The following is a 19168-nucleotide window of genomic DNA, read 5'->3' as shown; positions in this document are numbered from 1 at the left end:
GAGGGATCAGTTTATTTTGTATATTTTGTGGATTATACATTTGTGCAACTATTATTTTTAATTAGACAGTCTCGTTTTGCTGCTCATTCAGTTTTTTTTTGCACTATATAATTTTTTCAAAATTTTATTCATATTTCGGTATTTTGTGCAATACATTTACTTTTGTTTTACAGATTTTTATGTCTTACATTTATGATTAGACAACGTGAATAATTTTCAGTGACACTGGACCGGAAATGGAGCCTTTGATTTCCAAAGTGATTGCAAAGACCTAAAGGGGATAGTAGATGTTGAAAGTAACTGTCGGTTGGGTTTATGATTTTTGCAAAGTAAAAACCAGAAGCTTGTTAATATTGTTATAGCACATTGAATTGAAATTCCTTCAATATGACCTGTCCACATGCAGGGATGTATGAGATGAGTGGACCAGTTCCTTGTTTACTGGATCCATCATGTATGTGTGTTCATTTAAAGTTTTTCATTTGGAATAAGGTAGTAGTTGTAGTAGTAGTAGAAGTAGTAGTAGTACATTATTATTATTATGTTCTTTAATACATTAAATTGGTTTTCTAGCCAGTTATCCACATGAGCAATGAAATGTTTTATGATGTAGAGAAACATTTATTTAAGCTTGTCTAAAGTTATCACTTGTAGTCCATGTTTTGCCTTAAATTTTATTTTGTGTTTATTTGTCTCTTTGCACTTTCTAACATTGGTAGTCAGTTCTCCGTTATATTCGTCTGCAGTAAACTCGAAACTCGCACGGTGTCAGTGCGCACCAAACATACAGACATGGCGCAGCTTCGTCTCTGCATTTTCGTTTGCGCGCTCCATCAGTTGGTTATGATCGTCGTTCACATCTCATCAACTAAGAGCTACCTGCCTCAAATCGTAAGGATTATTTGACATAAAACAGGATTTTTTACGGTATGCTCATTACTGATATGGATCCACATCTATTGCGTGTGGAATATATTTACTAACTAAGTAAACGTCGGTGTTATTTCTAACAAAATGGAACAAAGAGTGCGTGCGTCATGGCGCCTCGAGCTTTTACATATGACATTGATCATATTATTTTGGAAAGGTGTCCGCGCGCAAATACGATATTCCCTTTCGGAGGAGCAAAAAGACGGAGCTGCGGTCGGAAACCTCGCGAAGGATTTGGGTCTGGACCTAAGATCGTTAAAGGAGAGGGGATTTAGGATTGTTACAACCTCCGGAAACTCACTGTTCACGGTAAATCAGATTGATGGGATGTTAAATGTAAACGGCAAAGTAGACCGAGAGACTGTGTGCGAGCGAATCAGCGCCTGCATCGTCAATTTAAAAATTGCCCTTGAAAAACCGTTAGAGATTCATTACGTCTCTGTTGAAATTATGGACGTGAATGACCATGCCCCGACATTCCCGGAGAAAGAGAAACGATTAGAAATATCGGAATCCGCCTTACCTGGAGCGCGCTATCAATTACAGGCGGCACGAGATCCTGACAGCGCAACGAACTCTGTTCAACAATACAAACTCAGTCATAATGATCATTTCCGGATTGAGATTAAAGATCGCGGGGAGGATCGAAAAATGCCATTTCTAGTTCTTCAAAAAGCGTTAGATAGAGAAACAACCAGCCGACACAAGCTGCTGCTTACTGCGCTCGACGGAGGGCGACCCCCGAAAACCGGGACTATGGAGATCATAGTGGACGTTTTAGACGTCAATGACAATATGCCAGTATTTACTCAAGATGTTTACTCTGTTACGCTGAAGGAAAACGTCCCCGTTGGCACAATTGTTTTACAGGTCAACGCTACTGACATGGATGACGGTCCAAATAGAGAAATCTTTTATACATTTGGAAGTGATATAGACAGTAAGCTCTTAAAACTTTTTGATTTAAATTCTAATACTGGGGACATTACTGTGATTGGTCCTATAGATTATGAAGAGATGAATAATTATGAAATAGATATCCAGGCATCAGACAAAGGGCCTGTACCTCTCACATCAGATAAGAGTATAACCATTAAGATCATTGATGTAAATGACAATGCTCCTGAGATCGAAGTGACATCTTTTTCCAGTGCACTGCCCGAAGACTCTAAAGTAGGAACCACGGTGGCTTTAATCAGCGTCAGTGATTTGGACTCTGGTGTCAATGGCAAAGTGTTGTGCTACATAACTGAGGGTTTGCCTTTCAGGTTAACACCATCATCTCAAGATAACATTTACTCACTGGTTACGGCCTCGTCTCTAGACAGAGAAACTGTACCTCGGTATGAAATCACGTTAGTAGCCAGAGATGCTGGGCAGCCACCTTTGTCTTCCATCAAAACTATAACTGTTCAGGTGTCAGATGTAAATGACAACAGTCCAGAGTTCAGCATTTTCCCTTACTCGTTTTATGTGATGGAAAATAACGTACCAGGCAAATCTTTGTTTTCTGTGTCAGCTGCTGAACGTGATATTGATGGAAATGCTGTCATAAACTATAACATTTTGAGAAACTTTGGAGATGAAAACAAATATGCATCGTTCATTAATATCAACTCTGAAAATGGAGAGATTTATGCACTGAAGAGTTTTGACTTTGAAACGCTGAAAACATTTCAATTCCATGTGCTCGCTACAGACTCCGGATCTCCGTCTCTGAGCAGTAATGTGACAGTGAACGTGTTTATTTTGGATGAGAACGACAATGTTCCAGTGATCTTATATCCAGTCAATGCTAACGGTTCAGCTGTGGAGGAGATTCCCCGCAATGTGAACGCAGGTCATTTGGTGACTAAAGTCAGAGCCTATGATGCAGATATTGGATACAACGGCTGGTTATTATTTTCACTGCTGGAAGTTAGTGATCACAGTCTATTTAGTTTGGATCGCTATACAGGACAGATAAGAACCCTTCGCTCATTCACAGAAACAGACGAGGTCCAGCATAAACTGGTCATACTGGTGAAAGACAATGGAAACATTTCTCTGTCAGCAACAGCGACTGTGATTGTCAAAGTTGTGGAGCCCAAAGAGGCTTTTGCTGCTTCTGATGTTAAAAATGCAGTTATAGACGAGGAGGAAAACAATGTGACATTTTATTTGATCATCACATTGGGCTCTGTGTCAGTACTTTTTATCATCAGTATCATCGTGTTGATTGCAATGCAGTGCTCTAAATCTACTGACTATTCGTCCAAGTATTTACAAGATATGAATTACGACGGGACTCTGTGTCACAGCATTCAGTACAGATCTGGAGACAAACGGTACATGCTAGTTGGACCAAGAATGAGTATCGGTTCCATTCTAGCACCTGGCAGTAATAGGAATACTCTAGTGATACCAGATCGCAGGAGGAGAGATTCTGGAGAGGTAAGAAAAGGTCTTGCGCTAACCAATATAGCCCATGGGCAGCTTTTTTTGTAATTTGCTGTGTGATGGCTAAATGAATCTTGAAGACATAGGTGCTTCATAACCTGCTTGTGCTGATCATTCTGTTAATCTCATTCATGTTCAATCTGGTATCCATAGCAACACATTAGATTAACTGACTATGTTGAGGGAGACGGACGCAGGAGCGAGATATGTTGCTTGAGTTTTAAGATGATTGTGTTCATTTTGTTCGATTAAACTGAATAGATTAAGATGGAGAAGGCTTTGCTGTAATGTAGTCAGCAGATGGTGTCAACAGATTCAGCCCCCTGTGAAGAGGACATAGAGAGGTGTCAGTTGTGTGTGCCTGTGGTTTGTATGATTTTCTTATTTGTCTATTTCTGTGTATAAACATCCCTATAATGAGGTTGCTTTTTTGAATGTAGCTCAAATGACAGCAGATTTAGTTTCATGGCTTTTAGTGTATGTGTCTGTGTGATATGCTGAGCCCCGCGGGCTGTGACACAGACATATTTCAGTTCCTCACGCAGGCAGGATTGGCCTTATTCTACACTGACACACATACAGCTCCTAACTCTCCAATTCTCCCCTCATCTTTTCCTGCTCTATTTCTCCTTCTTCGTTCTATTTACTTTTTGTTCATTTGATTTGATTTTCTTTCCCCCTTTTTCTTTTTTCTCAGGGAGAGCAGGGATAATTGTGATACTTATTTTGATCGTTAGTGAATGTTTAACAATACTCTGGAAAGACTACACATAGACAACGTACAGAAGTTGATAAAAATTTGCAATATTTTCAAATGGGCTTGCAGACACTTTGAAGTTGAAACGTTGAAACATATTGGTTTTCATAAACATAGTTTTTTCTTGTTTGTTGTACCCTATGCTGCCGCCTTGACAAGGTCTCCCTAGAAAAGATCTCAGTGGGATTATAATTGTATTTAATAAAGAATAAATACATTTTAATGATGCTCTTTACTGAAACTTTTATTTTTAATTGAAGGGAGCAGATTTAATTGCCCCTACCCAGACCCTAAATGGCAAGGGTGAATGTATATTATGGAAAAATGTATTAATCATTGTCTAATACAGGTGTCCAACACAGAGCGATCTGTCAATGACCTGTAGATGCCATATGAACAGCCGTGTAAAAAATTTAGTCCATTCAGTCCACTCCAAAATTTATTTCATTAAGTTTTTCTACAATGTAAAACTTTTCTGTATATCCGTTTGCAAGTAACTTACTGTAGATTCAATGTACAATTTTGTTTTAACCATAAACTCACCTAGTTTATGTGTGTATATATTTTTCATAAAACAAGACTAAATATCTTGGGCCACTTTTCTTCTTATATAAATGTATCGAAACTTAATAAGTTTGAAATATTTTTTTCAGAAAACAAGAGAAAAATGCTTATGAAGAATGTCATTTTTTGCAGTGTTGCTGTGCTAATTCCAGTCTCTTCTTACTCATTTTGAAAGTATATGAAGTAGTAATTAAATCTACAGTAAGTGGCAAACCTGCTACAAAACCTACAGCAAAGTTTTAAAGTGTAGCTTTAGTGTGGTCATTCCAGTCCAGTGTCTGTTGAATTTCATCAACATCAAACCTTAGGAGTGAAAAAGTCATCTTTCAGTTATATGAAAGACAGAAAAACTAGACGCATGAAAACTGTGATAAAATCCAGGTTATCACATGAAAAAATAGACATTATTACTATACATTAATGTGAAATATTACCGTTGTATTGCTTAAAAGTGAATATGATCTTGTTTTCTTTGCAGTATTTGAGGTCTGAAACAATACAGAGCATCTTTTCTGTTATTTTGACTACAGTTTTCATTTTTCTTCAAATACATGCAAAAGGAAACAATACTTATTTGAATTCTAGGGAAAATATTATCAGTAGTACACAGAATGATCATCTTGCCTAGTCTCGCGTAGCCAGATCTTATCGCAGCTTTCTTTGGAAAGGCTGCCCAAGAGGCCATATGACTGACCGGTAAAGCAACCAATCACGTTGCGTGCCGCGTCATGTTAATGGGCGTGGAAATGTCCTCGCAGTAACAGACCGATCTACATTTACGAACGTGTCAAAACAGAGTTCAAGTTTATGCCATGAACTTTGCAAACTTTTAAGACTTGAGTGTTTAGTCGATCGTGATGAATTCTTATGGCAACCGTTGTAAATACGACAGCTTTCTTCTTAGATCTTCTTAGAAGGCTTTGTTGTTTCCAGGCGGACCGTTAAAGAACGCAATACACAGATCTCCCGGAAATCCTGTGAAATTCAACCAATCAGATAATTTCTTCGAACGTGCTGAAGTGTTTCCAGAAAAGTGTGCCATATGCATCAGACGTTTAGCCAACGGATCGTAGGAGTAACGTGAAGTCTGAGGCTGAGATGTCTTGCCTAAACTCAAACATATAAATAGTTAATTAAGATTAGAAAAAAAATGTTGAAATGGTCTCTTAATTTATAAAGATGCAGTGTATGTTTTCCCTCATTTGTTTTTCCTTCTATAAGTCACATGCCCACCACACACACACTCTTTTTGACAAGTTCATTGAAATCATGTTAACTGGGATCACTTGTACTTGCTTCTTGTGTATACTTTTGAAATTTAGAATTGCTAATTTCAAAAATGAGTTGCTTTGACAAATCTACTCAATTATTATTCGTTACACTGTATGCTTTAAATATCTTTGAGCTATTCAGTGATTTTGATTATCTCTGTGTTTAAATTTTCTTTATCTGTTGATATAGATATAGTTGGGTGTTTGTTGGGTGAATCAGGGATATGAATATCTGTCTCTGAGAATGGTGAAATTCACAGTCTTGTTCTGCTGACTGTGCTGTACTGCAGGTCCAATCAGGTATTGCAAAGATCAGCAGAATTTTCGTTCTGGTCCAGCAAACACATACACAGTCCAGTGCAGTTACTGTACAGCTCAGCATCTCGTTTGAATTCTGCAGCATCCTCCATCTGTAAATTATTTGGGACAAAGGTTCTTCCAGCAATGTTAATCTATTCTGTGTGCCTGTTTTTCAAACATGATTCAGTATTAACAATAGTTGCTACGTGCACGCTTCAGATTTACAATAGTTGCGGTGACATGATTTCTGAATATGATTTGATATCCAGGCTGTACAACACAACCAGGCCATTTTCAGAATATTTCTTTTTTATTAACATTTGGAGTAAGCATCACTCAGATATTTGGTCCTGTTTTTCCACCCCAGTTGCTATGGTAACAGCAAGCATGGAAGACTGTTTCTTTGTCTACCGATTCCAGTTGCTTTGGTAGCAGAATGTTTTGTGCTGGAATTAAAGAATGACTTACGCTAAGGTTAAAGTGAGATGTTTAATGTGTTGGTTGTCTTTTGGTTTAATCTTTATATTGCTTTTAGGTTTGATGACGTTTTTCAGTGCAAACCCTTTGATCTGTGTGCCAAATGGGTTTAGGACTGACCAGGTCTGTGCTTTTATCTGTGTGGTGTAAGAGCCATGGCTCGTATAGGAGGGAACACAGTTAGGTCACTGGGACACCTGAATGACCGGTCCAGAAATGTTTATTGAGCTACAGAGAACTGATATGTGTTGGCTGTAGGAATTAGTGTTTTTATGTAAGAATGCGAGGTTGAGATTGAATGCAACCTATTGACGTTTAACAGTTTCTCAGCAGGTGAACACAATTGGCAGGAAAGCTGATATCAACCAAAGGCTTTAATATACCTGAAGAGAGCTGTCTGTTAGCATTTCCATTTATCTCAGTACTTGGCTGGCACTTATGCTAACCAGACAAACCACAGTTACTGTGTGTGTGTGTGTGTGTGTGTGCGTGTGTGTGTGTGTGTGTGTGTGTTTCTGTGTGTGGAAGCCTCTCAGTTGTGTAATTGTTGAATTTGTTTATGTGAGAGCGAGAGGTCGGGTCTGTTCTTCAGCGGTCCAGTGCTTTAGGGGGGTCATATTAGTTATTGTGGTATAAGTAGTTCTGTCCTCTGTATTTCAGCCTGGAGCTGGCCTCAGGTTCCCTTTTTTCTTCCCCCTGTATATGTTTAACTTTAAGTGGATTGAATTCCTTTCTAAGGGACACATCACCTGTCATACAGGATTTTGAAATATGTGCAGTTTTTAGTATTGTTTTATCTGAACCATTTTACAGGGTGGTTTATGATACTGTATGTTTTGTGTATATATATATATACACAATATCCCACAGTATCCCTTTAACATATATTTCTTGTACTATTCGTATAAGACTTTTGTATTTTATCGTGGAATTCACAATGATCTTTTTAAGTTGATCAATATGGGTTTTTGATGTCAGTTGACTGAGTTATCCTCGTTTATTATTTATTGAGGCTAAGGGTACTGCCTTTTTTTTAAACTCACTGTAGGAATTGTAAATGGGAATCACACTTTTTATAATTCAGCTGGTTAGGGTGGGTTAAATGATGTCTTAGCCGAATGAGGAGTTGAGGAAAGTAAAATCACAGCTGAAGGTCAAGTTGCAGTGTGGGATACAGTATATCCTCCGATGCTACGCACCCCACACGGTCCGGCGGAAGTGCTCGCCGGCGGCGTCGAGATCGTAAACAGAGGCGGGGAAAACGCGGAGGGCTAAGAGCTAAGCTAACGCTAACACCACACCGGCTCTCTTTACCCAGCATTTTCCTTGCTAATGTACGATCATTAGTGAACAAAATGGATGAGATTCGACTCCGCATCATCAACAACAAAAGACTTTTGAACTGCAATGTCATAATCTTCACGGAAACATGGCTACACAGCGGCATACCGGACAACGCTATTGAGTTAGCGGGCTACAACACACACCGCGCGGATAGAACGGCAGAGGAATCCGGTAAGACAAGAGGAGGTGGACTGTGCATTTATGTCAATAAAGCTTGGTGCACGAACTCTGTTATTGTCGGGAGACACTGTTCGGCTAACCTTGAGTTTCTCATGGTTAAATGTAGACCGTTTTATCTGCCACGGGAATTCACTTCCACCATTATAACGGCAGCTTATATTCCACCGGATGCTGATGCCAAGCTTGCTATGAAAGAACTTCATGCAGCCATCAGTAAACAACAGACTGCTCACCCGGAGGCTGCATTTATTGTTGCGGGAGATTTTAATCACTCAAACTTAAAGACAGTGCTCCCTAAATTTCATCAGCATGTTTCCTGCCACACAAGAGGATACAAAACTTTAGACCATGTCTATACAAACATGGCTGAAGCTTACACCGCAACCCCCCTCTCCCACCTTGGTCAATCTGATCACCTCTCTTTGTTGCTCACCCCCAAGTATTCACCTCTCATTAATCGTGTGAAGCCATCAATGAAGACCATCAAGGTGTGGCCTGCGGGGGCAGACTTCACACTCCAGGAAAGGTTTCTACACACAGACTGGAGTATGTTTGCTTCTCAGGCCACCAGTGGCTCTCACACGGACATTGACAGCTACACCTCCTCTGTATTGGACTACATCAATACCACCATTGATAGTGTCACAACTCAAAAGCAGATCACCATATACCCTAATCAGAAGCCATGGATGAACAAGGAAGTGCGCCTCCTGTTGAAAGCACGCAACACCGCCTTCAGATCAGGTGATGCACAGGCCTATAGTACTTCCAGGGCAAATCTGAAGAGGGGCATCAAAAAGGCCAAGCACTGCTACAAGTTGAAGCTAGAGGAGCATTTTACCAATTCTGACCCTCGACGCATGTGGCAGGGCATCCAGGCCATTAGTGACTATAAACCCAACCACTCCATCCCCATAACCACAGATGCTGCCTTTCTGAACGAGCTTAATGACTTTTATGCACGCTTTGAGAGAGACAATAAGGAACCCGCCACCAGGCTCACACCTTCCACCGACCACCCAATCATCACAGTAAATTCCACAGATGTTTTCACTGCACTAAGCCGGATAAATGCGCGCAAGGCTGCTGGCCCTGACGGCATCCCTGGTCGCGTACTCAGGGCATGTGCGGAGCAGCTCGCTGGGGTCTTCACGGACATCTTCAACCTGTCCCTCGCCCAAGCAGTGGTTCCAGCATGTTTCAAATCCACCTCCATTGTGCCCATTCCAAAACATTCCAGCCCGACATGCCTGAATGACTACCGCCCTGTAGCACTCACACCCATTGTTATGAAGTGCTTTGAGCGGCTGGTCCTGTCACAACTAAAAGACTCTTTACCATCCACACTGGACCCATACCAATTTGCCTACCGTAGCAATAGGAGCACAGATGATGCAGTGTCCATGGCGCTGCACTCCGTGCTCACACACCTGGACAATAAGGACACTTATGCACGCATGCTGTTTGTAGACTTCAGCTCTGCATTCAATACCGTAATCCCTTCCAAGCTAATCATCAAACTTGGAAACCTAGGCATTAACAATACAACCTGCAACTGGATTATGGATTTCCTGACGAACAGGCCTCAGCTTGTTAGGCTAGGCAACATCTGCTCCACCACAACCACCCTCAACACTGGTGTACCACAGGGCTGCGTACTGAGCCCCTTTCTCTACTCCCTTTTCACACTCGACTGCAGGCCTGTGAATGGATCTAACTCCCTCATCAAGTTTGCAGACGATACAACAGTGATTGGTCTCATCAGCAACAACGATGAGACTGCTTACAGGGAGGAGGTACGGCACCTGGCCACATGGTGCTCAAACAACAACCTGCTCCTTAACACTTCAAAGACAAAGGAGATCATCGTGGACTTCAGGAAGGCGAAAGGAGGCACAAACGACCCCATCCACATTAACGGGACGGCTGTTGAACGTGTTTCCAGTTTTAAGTTCCTGGGGACCCACATTTCGGAGGACCTGTCCTGGACCACCAACACCTCATGCCTGGTCAAGAAGGCTCACCAGCGTCTCTTCTTTCTGAAGAAGAACCAACTGTCTTCAACTATCCTGGTGAACTTCTATCGCTGCACGATAGAGAGCATCCTGACCAACTGTGTCACAGTCTGGTACGGGAACTGTTCTGTTGCTGAGCGCAAGGCACTGCAGCGGGTGGTGAAAACAGCCCAGCGCATCACAGGAACTACACTCCCTTCCATTGAGGACATCCAGAAGAAACGCTGTCTGCGTCGAGCTCGCAGCATTCTCAAGGACTCCTCTCACCCCGCTCATAGACTGTTTACTCTCCTGCCTTCCGGTAGGCGCTTCAGGTGCCTCCGGGCAAGAACCAACAGACTAGGAAATAGCTTTTTTCCTGCTCCCCACTGATTTCACTACCTCTCATAACTTTAACTTAATGCTGCTATTACAATGTTTACATTGCACTACAGGGCTGCCATGCATGACTGAACTGTACACACCAGTACTTCATGTTATCTGCTCTACCGGACTGTTTACACGCATCATTTGCACTCTATACTGCTCACTTGCACACCAGGAACATTACACTGAATGCTCATTTGCACTAATGGACTACTCTCATAACTGCATTAACTCATCTACTGCACTGTAACTTTCATAACTGCATTAACTCATCTACTTCACTGTAACCTTAATAAATGCATTAACTCATCTACTGCACTGTAACTTTAATAACTGCACTAACTCACCTACTGCACTGTAACTCATCTATTGCATTATTGCATCTATCGCATAACTAACTGCATCTACTCATCTATTGCACTATAACTTCAATAACTGCATTAACTCATCTACTGCACTGTGACTGTATATCTGCATCTACTCATGTATTGCACCGTACCTTTAATAACCACATTAACTCATCTGCTGCACTGTAACTTTAATAGCTAATGTCTGTAACTAATGCACACTCAAGTCACTTGCACTATTGTATAGTCTATATTGTTATCTGTTCATAACCTCCTGTACATTAATGTTCACAGTATATAGCCTTCTGTATATATTGTTCATAGTACATACCGATTGTCATATTTTCATAGTACATGCCCATCGTAAATTATTTTCCTAATATTGTATTCTGTATTTATTCACACTGTATATCTGCACTTGCTAATTGCACTTCTGGTTAGACCTAAACTACATTTCGTTACACTGTACCTGTATATGTGTAATGACAATAAAGTTGAATCTAATCTAATATCACACAGTGAGTTCTGACTGTTTTGCACCCTTAGCAAATGTAGTAGGTCATTGGATTATTCCATATATACATGTATATTTTGCATTCTTTTCAAGTGTATACTGCCAACACAGTACCAGTAATATGGTTTTATGCTGCTACAAACAGCCCGATTCTTTCCTGACACAGTTTCAGAGCATCAGTTTGTATTTGCTGAAGCGCTATGAAGCCCGGGAGAAATCTCTGTGGCTGAAGGGAAAGCTGTGGGAGGAGTCATAAAGATGATGAATACTATTTTTAGACGGTCTGTGCTGCTGGAGCTTGGTTTTTATTCCCTACATTTAATGTCGATATATATTTATTTTGGAAATTATATAATGTTCAATATATATAATCAAATCAGTATACAATCAAATCAGGGTTAAACCTTGCTGCAGGTAGTGTCTAATACCTCCATGTTTATCCTGCATTTTGAGCATTTTGCTCAATATTAAGTCATGTGATCAAGTCAGCGCCTTACTTAAAATAAGATAATTAAAGTTAGAAATCCTAGTAAAATTTTAATGCAACATCTTAAATTTTAACAAAGCTGCGTGATTTCATGAAGGAGAGGCATGGACCAGTGATTCACTATGTGCGTGTATGCGTGCGTGCGTCTGTGTAAGGAGGTGGTTCATATGTGGTATGTGAGGCAGCAGCCATTTTGTCCATTTTCACAAGCATCTCTTATTCACTGTATCATGCGATCTGCATACTTGTGAGCATGTATGTATATGCACTTCATATTTGATTAAAGGACAGTTAAAGCATATTAGGATTGGAATAACAAGATGGGAGAGGAGAGGCGTTGCCGTGTATTTCACGTCACATATATTTTTAAGATATGAAATTTGCTTCTCACCAAAAGCATGCTTATTTTCACTATAAACAACTTCTGCTTACATTTCCAGTGTGATTCAGATAGTGATCCACTAGATGTCAAACCCAGGCCCACGTACTTGTGATTTGTTTAGCAAAGATGTCATAATCATATGCAGATTTTTAGTTTTCAGTGTAAATACGGTCAAGTTTGTTCAAGATGATTCTTGAAGAGTATTTGATACAATTGTAATGTAATTATATTGTCGTTCCCCTAATATCCACAGTGTGGTCGTTTGCTTATTGGCTGTAAGCTGTACGCTAGAAGAGTTTTAATTTGTGAATTTAATTGTGTATTAGTGCGATATCATTTTGATAATGCTTAAAATGTTTCCTCAACACTGTTTATTACAGGGAATTATACAAGTCTTTATGGTAGCATTAGATTAAAACATTTTATTCTTAAATTATGTTTATTATTTTGGGGATGATCACGGCAGAGTCCATTGATGCTGTAACGTTGCTGTGAATTAAGAGCATGTTGAGTTGCATTCTTGCATCTCTTACACAAGAAACATCACTGAAACAAGCACACACAACACATTTTGCCTTGAAGATTTAGGGCAACACGATGTGAATAATTTAGTTTATTTGGTCACTGCTTAAAAATGGCCGAAGCTCTCTCTTTCTCTGTCTCTTGCTCGCTTTTCTTCTTTCTCTTTCTCTGTTTTTATAAAAATTCTTTATATCTACATTATATGTGTTTACTTGTCTGTTGATTTAGTAGTTCAACATGTTGGGTGGGGAATTGGTTATAGAATGAACTCTTGTATTGCCCAGAAATAAGGTATTTCCTTAGTTTGATTCTTAGGTATTTATTGTGTAGCGGTTTTTCCTAAATTGTGTTTCTACATTAATTTTTATTTCATTGATATGATTATGTAATGAATCTCATTTTTTAAACTAGTAAAAGTCTGGGGCTTTTATGACCAGGTTGTATGAAGGCACACGTGTGTGTGTTGTCTGTGTAGGGCTGGTTTATGTTGTTTCGTGTCATTATGGCACATTGGTTGGCTGGTAATGTTAGTAATTTGGAGTGATGGTGGTTGACATGCAGGTGCAGAGAATTAACATGCTTTTTGTGTGTCCGCTCTTCTGAAGATGCATGTATGTGAATGTGTGTTTGTTCATTAGACCTGAAAATGATTCCAATCACATCCTTCCGCAGCTGCTCCTTCTGAAAGAGAGCTCTGTGTGTGGTGTGTGCGTGTTTGTGTGCGTGTCAGATCAGGTGTCACATTCAAATTAGTTGATTATCCTTCTCTTCATCATTAGGCTCATTCTCTTTTGTTTCTTCTTTCTTTCATCTCTTTGCTGTTCCTTTTGTTCTTATCTTATCTGAATCAATTATAATCTCAGGCTTCTTATTACTCAAAATTGAGTTCTCATTGTATTATTTAGAACTGACTTTTCGCTCTTCTGGTGTGTGAGAGATTATACATTCGTTCTGAATGGATGATCCACATTCATTGATCCAATCTAAAAAAATAGCACTGTGTATCACTTAAAGTGCTTCTTGTCTCGTAATCATATAGGGTAGCTTCTTTTAGTGCTATAGTACTGAGGTGCTATATAGAACCGCTAAAGAACCATACCAGGGGCTTAACAGGTTCTTTATACTGAAACAGTGCTATAAAACACCGTGGTCAACCCAAAGAACCTCTGAAGAACCACTGAAGCACAAAGATATGATCCTATATAGCACTAAAGGTGGTTCCCCTATGATTACGAGCTAAGAACCACTTTAAGTGCTATAGCTCCATTTTGTATGTGAACCGTGACCATATACAGTATCAGTTGAATTGATTTGTATAGTAATGCAGATGATATTGCTGTTATGGTTTGCGTTGTGGAATTGTGTGTGATGAGAGTAGACTTGTCAGTGACCTTTTCTGAGGGGTAACCAGCGGTGTGTGCCTGTAGAGCTGAGCTAAGAATGAGCTGTCACTGCTCTGTTTGTGGGTTCAGTAGGACATTATTTCACTCTTTCTATCCCAGAGATTCTTGATTTTTTTTTCTTTCCCAGAGATTCTTGATCAACCAGTGAATACGCCATGGTGATGCTATGCACATATTTGGGTGTTTTACTCTTCTGCTCTCATAAGAAGTTTCACTCGAATGGTAAACTAGAACTAAGTTTTTAGTTTTCTGTTAGACTGATAAATTAAAGATTTAAAAAGACACATTTTACATTAAATATTGAAGCAAAAATAATTTCTAGCCTTAAAATGGATATCTGTGTTTTCTGTGTCTGTGTGTTTGATGATCGGTTGTTGAGTTAAACTGCATTGTAAATCTCAGTTGTAATGAGGTGAATCTGGTGTCATAGTTTCTGTGGTGTTAATGTATGCTCTTCTGTTGGATTAAACCTGTCCGGATATCCGCAGAGACTCTAATCCAACTACGAGCCTTCTGATGGGATTACATAGGAAAGTCATTCGTTTTATAGCTGTCTGAAGGGGTAGAGAACTTTTCCCAGCATGCAAAGCACCTGCTATTCCCATACTCGCTTGAACACACCTTCTCTTTGAGTCTTTTGGGAGCATCTAAAAACTGTTACAATTAACACTAATTTATTAACTCTCTTCATTCACTGCTGCCAGATTTGGTTCTCATGTGCTCCTTTTCTCTTCTCTCCCCCTGCCTCTCACTTTATTCTTCTCTCCCCCCTAGTCTATATCTCTGTATTTTTTTCTTTAACTCCTACTCTTTCCCCTCTCTATCTCTTCTCCTCCTTCTCCTCTCTCCCTCCCTCCCTCCCTCCCTCTTTCTCTCTCTAGCTGTCTTTCTCCACCTTTTAACCCATATATTAAATAATTTTATTGTTCCTCCTCTCACAGACTCCCTTGCTAACTCCATTCTTTCATTCTGCTGTGGTAACCTTGAGTTTTCTCCTCACTCTTTTTCTTTTGTTCTTGCCCTGCTGTAATATAAATCTTCCTGTCCAACTTTATCATTTTTCATCTTTCTTTCTATCATTGTTTTTCAACATTTATTTATCTATTGTCTTCAACCTGTATATTTTTGGTTTTTACTCACTGAATGATTTTTCCCTGTGACATTGTTTTAGGAAGCCACTGCATGTTACAATGTAAAGATAATTTTCTTATATTTTTGTCAGTGGCAAATTTCGAGATTGAGAGAATACATACTGTAAAGAGGTATAGGCTCAAAATTCTATCTTAGTTTCATTATTCAAATCTGGAAATAAATGAAAAGTTGTCTGCTAAATGAATACATAATGTACATGTGATTTAAAGATCATTTGAAACGGAGATCTTTCAATTGATACTTTTCAGTTGAGATTACTGTTCTGGCAAATTAATAGTAAATGTTTTGTTTGCGTGCCCCCTTGTTATCCTCTCTTATAGTTGTAAGTATAAGTGTACAAGTCTGTGTGATTTAACTGTCTGCAATCTTAGAAAGTAAAATTTGGGTGTGTTCTGAACAGTCGTCTGAAGCTAAAGATGTCATGATTCTTACATTTTAACGGCCCTATGACCCCTGTAATCTTCCTTAATCTCAGTACTACAGTTATAAATTATTCAACATTTGAGATGTTTATATTTCATTTTCTGAATGGATTCTGTAGTGAAAATTAAATGTTACATAATTACTGTAATAAAACAAGTTCGTATTTTTTTCAAATGTCGTATTTTTTTAATCACAGAACATATTTGCAAATTAAAAATATTTAGGAATAATTACGCTACATAGAATATTCTACATTTGAAAAAAAAATTGGAAGTGATGTTTTTAGTAGATGCTAACAATGTGCGACTTGGCATTCCTGTAGATTAAAATTGTAAATGAGACGAAGATGTTTAACAAATAGTCATTGACAAATATGTTTTTTATTGTTTCTGCATTTGTGCAGTGTCCGGTCTCGTGTAATTTTTTGTGTAATTTATCTTATGGTTTGAGCTGAAGGTGTTTTGATCACTGCTGTAGGTTTGGTTTGTATTGACATGAGGTGTGTAAATGGTTTAGTGGATTTTAGTGTCTATGGGGCTAGTAACTGAAATCTTGTCAGTTAAAGAATGTAATGTTCTGGTTCTGAAAGAATATTGGACATCTTATGGTTTTAGTGTTGGGTCTGCTGGTGAACTGGATTCAGTGTGCTACACTGCAATTCTACACTGCTGTTGTACAATTTTAATATCATCATTATAACTAAAATTTCTTATTATTTGTATTTTTTTACTCTGATTAGTTGCATATTCAGATGTTCCCAAAGCCCATCTGGTAAAGTATAGAAGTTGGGTTCAGTTCCCAGTTATCACACATGTTTATTAAATATGTTCTCTTTGGATGAAAGCATCTCTCAATTTACGAGAGTAAATGTAATCTTTTGTTTAATGAAAATGTATATGTACTATTTATTCCACAGCCACACAATAAATCTGTTTTTTTTTACAGCTGGACCCAGGGCAGTCTGACCACACAGCTGTTTCTGTCCTGGTTTCCAAACCGATCATAAAGAAAATGTTTGCAATGCAAGAAATTGCAGCAAGACACCAATGACAAACGCTAACCTTCTCTGTCTTTCTCTCTCTTTTTCCTTTTTTCTCCTCATGCCCTCCTTGCATTTGGCGTTTCCCCAGAGCACACTCAGGGTAAGAAGTTTTTAAAAAGTAGATTTATGTACGTGTCGTGTTGTATGAGTGTGGAGATTTTAAATAATTTAAGATGCCAAGAGAAATAAAGTTTTGATGAGGAGAGTGAAAGGTGATGTTCAGTTTGTGTGTGTGCGCATGCATGCGAGAAGGACTAATATAGAATAGAACTTTTGGGAACATTGGATTCTGTTTCTGTCCCTGTATTATGTCCCTTATGCGTTCTTGCTGATGTCATCCTGCAGTAGTCCAACCCCCACATACACGCATGCCTGCGGCTCTAGTCATTCTATGTATCCACATTCACACACATACATGTGAACATTTAAACACACATTAACCTCCTCTGAGAAGTGTACATGCCAGTATATCCACACACAAACACGTATGAGGGGAGTAAGATATTTTCTGTGTCGATTTCGCAGGATATCAAATGGGTTCGAGGTCACTGGATTATTACCAATGCATGTATTTGTGTTTGCTTAATGTTGCATCCCATAATATGTGTTACAGCTAGCTTTAGCTACAGTTAAATATGTCCTTTACGTCCTTTTGCTTTAAGACATCACACCTATGTATACTACAAAATGGTATGAAACGCATAATAAACAGAATCCAGTTAAATCTGACAAATGATCTGTTTTAGACATCAAGGAATATACAACTCAAAATTATTATCAAAATACTAAATTTCTTTTTAAATCCTGAACTGATTGTATTTGACTGCATAGTCAGATGCTACAGTACACGGATGTGTTCGGTTATCAGATCTGTTTGACGTTTCTGAGCTGCTTACAATATGAGAGCTGCATTTTCATTTCCTCTGACATTGTGAGAGGATGCTGTGTGTGTGTGTTTGTGTGTTTGTGTGTGTGAGAGACAGAGAGAGAGAGAGAGATCCTTGGTTTCTTTGTTTTACAACTGACTCAAAAATGAGAATCTCCACCTGCTGGCTAATAAGTGTAATAACTTTCTGTCTTTCAGTGGTGTGCGTCTGTGTCTTCACCCACTAGCTGTTATACACACAACACATCCACCAGTTTATACTTGGACAGTGCTTGTCAATAAACAATTCATCTTTCTATTATAATGTGTGTTAGAGTGTTAGAATTGATTTGGTTTTAGTAGGTGGTGACCCATTTCCGGCAGTGTGTGCGTGTGGGAGATTTACGCGTCATCTGTCCTCGTGGAATCACACTCTGCTTGTGTCTGGTTTGTTGGAGGGTGTGGCACATAAATCTGTGAACAATACTGGCCTGAGCGTATATCGATACATTCACTTGATTGGATGAATGTTCTCCCGAGAGTCAGATAGAAGTACATCTGCTTCAATCATTACAGAGCTGCACACGGCAACACCTCGGCCAATCGGATCGGCCTGGAGCATCTTACAGAGGTGTGTTTAACCAATCAAGTCATAATATAGCGGTTGTAATATGTGTCAGGGTCCAATCCGAGCTCTTGGATCATGTGACTGGCTGGTGCATCTGCAAAAGCTGTTTAATTCCAAGCTGCTTCGGTCTTATTACTTAAAAGGCCTATTTATAGGATTGAACTGGATTAGATTCTTTCATGCATATAATAGCGTCTTACTCTGCCCGAACAAAAACACTTTCTCTCCTCTATACTTATTTTCTCCTGTGTTTTTTGTTTGTTTATATAGCGGTTCTTCTTCACTTTAGATTTGTTTTCACTTCCCTGTGACCTAGTAGAGAAAAATTCAAGGCAAAAAAAGATGACAATGACTAAAACCTGGTCAGTAGATGGAGTGTACACATATTTGTTTAAAATATAGTGTATAAACACACTTTTTTTACACGTTTCTGGGTTTCCAATAGAGGCTGAGCGTTTATCCTCGTGTGATTTTGGAAGAGTTTAAGTTGCTTGTCTCTAGTTTAATAGGACATTATTGTTAAATGTATTTTGTTTCTTTATAACAAGGTTGTGCGTGTTGAATCTGCATTAATGTCTAGTTGACACAGTCTGTTCAACACGGTTAACAAGTTATTTTAGCATTTCGTTTTTTATTTGGTTGGGTGTGCTTGTTTTAAATTGTGAGCCTAGATTGCTTCCAGTTTTCTTTGTTCTCTTTCTGAAGGGATTCTTTTGATTTGTGAGTCTAATGCTTTCTTTGGTGTTTTAAGAGGAAAGTG

The 19168-nt window shown here is 39.0% G+C and overlaps 1 protein-coding gene across 3 annotated transcripts in view; it reads left to right on the top strand.

Annotated features, from left to right (window-relative positions):
- LOC130437733 (protocadherin alpha-C2-like) overlaps window positions 1–19168 on the top strand; it is an 89303-nt gene that overhangs the window by 5527 nt on the left and 64608 nt on the right. For 2 of the 3 annotated variants that reach the window (XM_056769258.1, XM_056769256.1), the window contains exon 2: window positions 17004–17015. In XM_056769258.1, the coding sequence (XP_056625236.1) occupies window positions 17004–17015 (12 nt within the window). Of the gene's footprint in view, window positions 1–739; window positions 3364–17003; window positions 17016–19168 lie in introns of those variants that run through there. The other variant, XM_056769261.1, reaches the window with a different exon arrangement.

Source organism: Triplophysa dalaica, chromosome 16 (genome assembly GCF_015846415.1).
Source record: "Triplophysa dalaica isolate WHDGS20190420 chromosome 16, ASM1584641v1, whole genome shotgun sequence".
Classification (NCBI taxonomy): domain Eukaryota; kingdom Metazoa; phylum Chordata; class Actinopteri; order Cypriniformes; family Nemacheilidae; genus Triplophysa; species Triplophysa dalaica.
This window is presented reverse-complemented; position numbering and strand designations above follow the sequence as displayed.